At 35.1% G+C, this 4426-nt stretch overlaps 1 protein-coding gene across 1 annotated transcript; it reads right to left on the reverse strand.

Moving 5' to 3' along the window:
- Nucleotides 1-2101, reverse strand: LOC127079242 (uncharacterized). Its single transcript, XM_051019650.1, has 4 exons — nt 2034-2101; nt 1234-1350; nt 311-431; nt 1-237 (listed from the first exon to the last, which is right to left on the reverse strand). The coding sequence occupies exons 1-4, from the start codon at nt 2099-2101 to the stop codon at nt 232-234; spliced, it is 312 nt and encodes a 103-aa protein (XP_050875607.1). The 3' UTR covers nt 1-231.
- Between the last annotated feature and the right edge of the window lie 2325 nt (nt 2102-4426).

The raw sequence follows: 4426 nt of genomic DNA on the forward strand, positions 1-4426 counted from the left end.
TTGAATTAAATTTGGATTCACCATTTTAAAATCAATTACATTTTTTATGTATTACATTTTGAATGACCCAAATGAGGGTTTAGGTACAAGCATTACATCATGCATTACACTAATATATTTTTCCCCATCTTAATCACATGTCTTGGTGCTTTGGGTTGAGTTAAAAAATGGAGAGAGCCTTGGTCATCTTAATGATCTCATGTTGCATCCTTGTCCAACTCGGGCAATGCCTTAAATCTGCAGCAAATTAAACAAATATCAATCATGTGGTAACATCCAAGCATATTGTTCAATTAACATAACAACATACCAAGCATTGGATCAAATCCACGAGCAGGAACATGAATACCATGGATTTTAGCATAATGTAGCAAGCCTCATGGATCAATAATGCCTTCAGCAACAAATCAAGGCACCTTAGTCCTAAATGCCTGCAACAAATTCACAAGTTCACTTAACATTATAGCTTCACATCAACAAAGGGCATCATGATGATTCACCAATAAGCGTCTAACAGGAATGGTGGTGGCTATCAGTTTCAAGCTTCGAGTATCAATAGGATTTAACAGCTTTCCAAAGCAAAACATGACAGTAATAAAATTGGACCCAAACTAATTTTTCTAGCAGAGCCTAGTTTAACATTGCATGGACATTAGTTTGAATTTCAATTCTGCATAATGGTCAAGTTCAAGGAAAATTTAATCACAGTCCAATAAATCAAAACAAAATTAACCTCAAACTCATTTACAAATTAACCTCAAATTCAAAACCAAATTAGTTCCAAATTCATTTCCAATTAATTTCAATTCCATTAATATAACTATTACAATTAACTAACCAACTCTAACTAACTTCTGCATTTGAGGTGAATTTCAACCGAATTTCAACTAAATTTCTAACCGAATCACAACATATATATACCCTCATCATCAGTTCATGAAGGCTCATACACAATTATTGCTCAATTTTTCATCTCCCTCAGCCATTATCTCTCTGAAAAATTTTCCCCACCCTCCTCATACGCTCTATTCACCATTATGGTTAGAGATTTAACCTTTGAAGCTCTAAGCAGTAGAGTTAAGCCTCTTAATCGCTCTGCAATAACATTTTGCTACCTCACAACAAAACCTCATGCAACATCAATCAACAACAACCGCAGAAGAAACGCATAGAAGAATTGAAGAAGAAGGAGAAGATTGATTCAAAAACGGAGGAAGGAGAAGGAAGTCATACCTGTTTTCGCCGTCGTGTCGAAATCGGTGAGTTTTCGCTTTCTTCCATAATTCGTTGTTGTTTTTGAGCTCGTATCTGCTGAAGCTTGAATTGAAGCATTGATTTCGCTTTCTAAGCCTTTTTGTTTATTTTGTTTAATCATATTTAATTGCTTAATTAAATTCTGATTTTTTTTCTTAATGTAATTAACCATGTCGGTTAGTTATTAGAATGATCATAATTTAGGTTAATCATTTTAATTAGTTAATTTTTATTTAATTAATTAATTATGATTAATGAATATAATTTTTAATTAATCAATTAATTAAAACCTTTAGAAATTTTAGGTTTTGTTAAATTGGATTTAGCCTAGTCCATTCTCTTCACGTATTCATGATCGGTTTTAATTGATTAATTGGTCTTATATAATCTTGATTTTATTTTCATTTAATCAATTTGTGTATATTCACCAAATTTATGCATATTGCCTATTTTGCCCCTAAGTAGGAAAATTCTAATTTTTGCATGATCCCTTAGCTCGGGGTTATTTAGAAACATCTGATTTAATTAACTAATTAATTTATTAGGTTATTCAACTAATATTTTCTTAAATCCCATTGATTAGTGTTGACCAAAGGTCACTTTGGTCAACCAAATCCTTTGCATCGTGTTTAAATCCCCAAGCCTATTCAAGTGATCAAAAGACTCCTTATCACTTGATAGGGTCGGTCCATTGTGCTCAAGTTGTATTGGATATGCTGAATCTCAGGAGCTCAAGACCTCAAGGTTCAAATCTAAGATCAAGATTTCAATATCAATACCAATCAAGCATAGTTGACAAAGTGAACCACTTCTCAAGCACAAAAAAGGTATCAACACTTGTAATCATAATTCAAGTTGTATATCATGAGCCTTAAGCAACGGAGAATGATGAGATGAAGTTTCTCCTACCCTTTTCTGGAGTGACTTTGTGTACGGGGAGTAGGCCTTATCTATTCAAAGCATTCGCCTTCGTTCATAGACTTTAATACAACGCGAATCAAATAATTGTCAAGTCCTCTTATCCAAAGTAGCCTCATCCTAAGGAGAAGCAAGGAGATTTCTTCTTTAACCCTTGTCAGTCATGATAAATATCACATGCCATGAGCCTTAAGCAATGAAGAATGATGAGATGAAGTTTTTCCTACCCTTGTCTAGAGTGACTTTGTGTATGGGGCATATGCCCTAGCTACTCAAAGCATTCGCCTTCGTTTATAGACTTTAATGTGGTTCATATCCAGTGACTGCCAAGTCTTATTCATCTCTCATTATCATCTCTTTTTCCTTATCAGTTCCTTGATGTCTTTATTTCGTTTGTAGTCAGCCAAACTACGGAGATCTGACTTTCTCATTGTACAGTGAAAATACGTAGGCACAAGGATTCAGATTCTCCGTGAGCTACCCTATTTATTAATCCTACCTTATTTATAGTTCTTCATCAATCAATACCATTCTTTTGAAACCAAATATATTATCCATTTGGATTCCATTCTTATCATTTTAGGATCAAAGTCCACCTTGTGAACTAAGAGTTGTTTGGCTTATTGTCAAACACTTAATTCCTTTGTTTTTGGTTATTCCAATATAGTGATACCATGCCTTAGGCCCCTCACTTGTTGGTTTACCTTTAATATTTGGTTCAGAGTTTATTCCTTCATGGATTCAATATACTATTCTTTTTGTTTTCAAATTGCTTGTTCTCCCTACAGTGGTATATTGTTCCTTGTACCAAACATCATTCTCCTTTGGGTTCCATGCTTATCCTTTTAGGACGATTTAATTGGAGTCCACCTTGTGAACTAAGAGTTGCTTGGCCTATTTCCAGCCATTTAATTCTCTTTGTTTTGGGCCATTCCAATACAGTGGTACCATGCCTTAGACCGTTCACTTGTTGACTTGCCTGTTTACTCCTTGGTTAAAAGTTTATTTACCTTTATGGTTTCCCATGCCACCATTGTCTTTTGGTGCAAGTTATACTTTTCATCACTTCAATCTCTCCTTCTCTTTATTTTCGTAGTTCCACGAACTAAGCAACTCTGACTTTCTCATTGCATGGTGAGAATACATAGGCACGAGGATGCGAATCCTTGGCGAGAACATTCCTATTTATTCCTCTTTCTCCTGCCTTAGGGCTCCATTCATATATTTCATGATCCATCATCTATCTTCAATTATAACCATTCATCTCAGTGACATACTTCCTTTCTTTGGAACCAAATACAGTTTCCTTGGAATTCCATATATACCCTTTTAGGACAATTGCCCACCTTTATACCAAGAGTTATTTGGCTTATTGCCAAACATTTAATTCCTTGTTTTTTACCCAACCATATAGTGATACCATGCCTTAGGCCCCTCACTTGTGGTCCATGCCACCTTTACTTTGTGGTTTCGAATACCATTTACCTTATGGGTTCCAATATAACCTTACTTTTTATTCCAGACTATACCTTCTGTCACTTTTACCAAATCCTTCAATTATTTGACTTTAGTTACTTTTTTCTATCACTCCATTCATCTCCATGAACCATTAATCATTACCTTCATTCAAAAGCTTCTACCTTCATTCACTCCATGTGATATACCTCTCTCTTTAAGCGAAATACAAAATTTCTTTGAGCTTCATCTTATGTTTGCTTGTGAACCAAGAGTTGTTTGGCTTATTGCCAGACACTTAATTATCTTTGTTTTGGTCATTCTAATACAGTGACACCATGCCTTAGGCTCATCACTTGTTGGTTCATGTCAGTTTTACTCTTGGGTTCAGATTTAATCCCTTTTTGGAGTTTGGTTCAGATCATATTTGATATCGCTCTTCTTTTCACCTCCCACCACTAGTTCTATGAACTACGGAGCTCTGAATTCCTTATTTCACTATAAGGATACGTAGGCATGAGGACCCTAATCCTCATTGAGTATTCTATCTATTTCATTATTTTTCCTTTATTCTTTCATGAGTAACTCTTAGATATAACACTCATTCAAGCAAAGAATGGTTAAAACGGTTCCCGTTGAGTACAACGGATGTTAGGTGTGCTAATATCCTCCCCTTGTATAACCGACTTCCTTACCCAATTTCTCTTTCCCCGTGTTTTATCTATGTTTTCCCTTTCCTTCGGAAATAAATAAAGTTCGATGGAGACTCTATTGTATGTTCGAGCATGCGATGCGTTCG

The sequence above is a fragment of the Lathyrus oleraceus genome, chromosome 5 (assembly GCF_024323335.1).
Source record: "Lathyrus oleraceus cultivar Zhongwan6 chromosome 5, CAAS_Psat_ZW6_1.0, whole genome shotgun sequence".
In the NCBI taxonomy this organism is placed as follows: domain Eukaryota; kingdom Viridiplantae; phylum Streptophyta; class Magnoliopsida; order Fabales; family Fabaceae; genus Lathyrus; species Lathyrus oleraceus.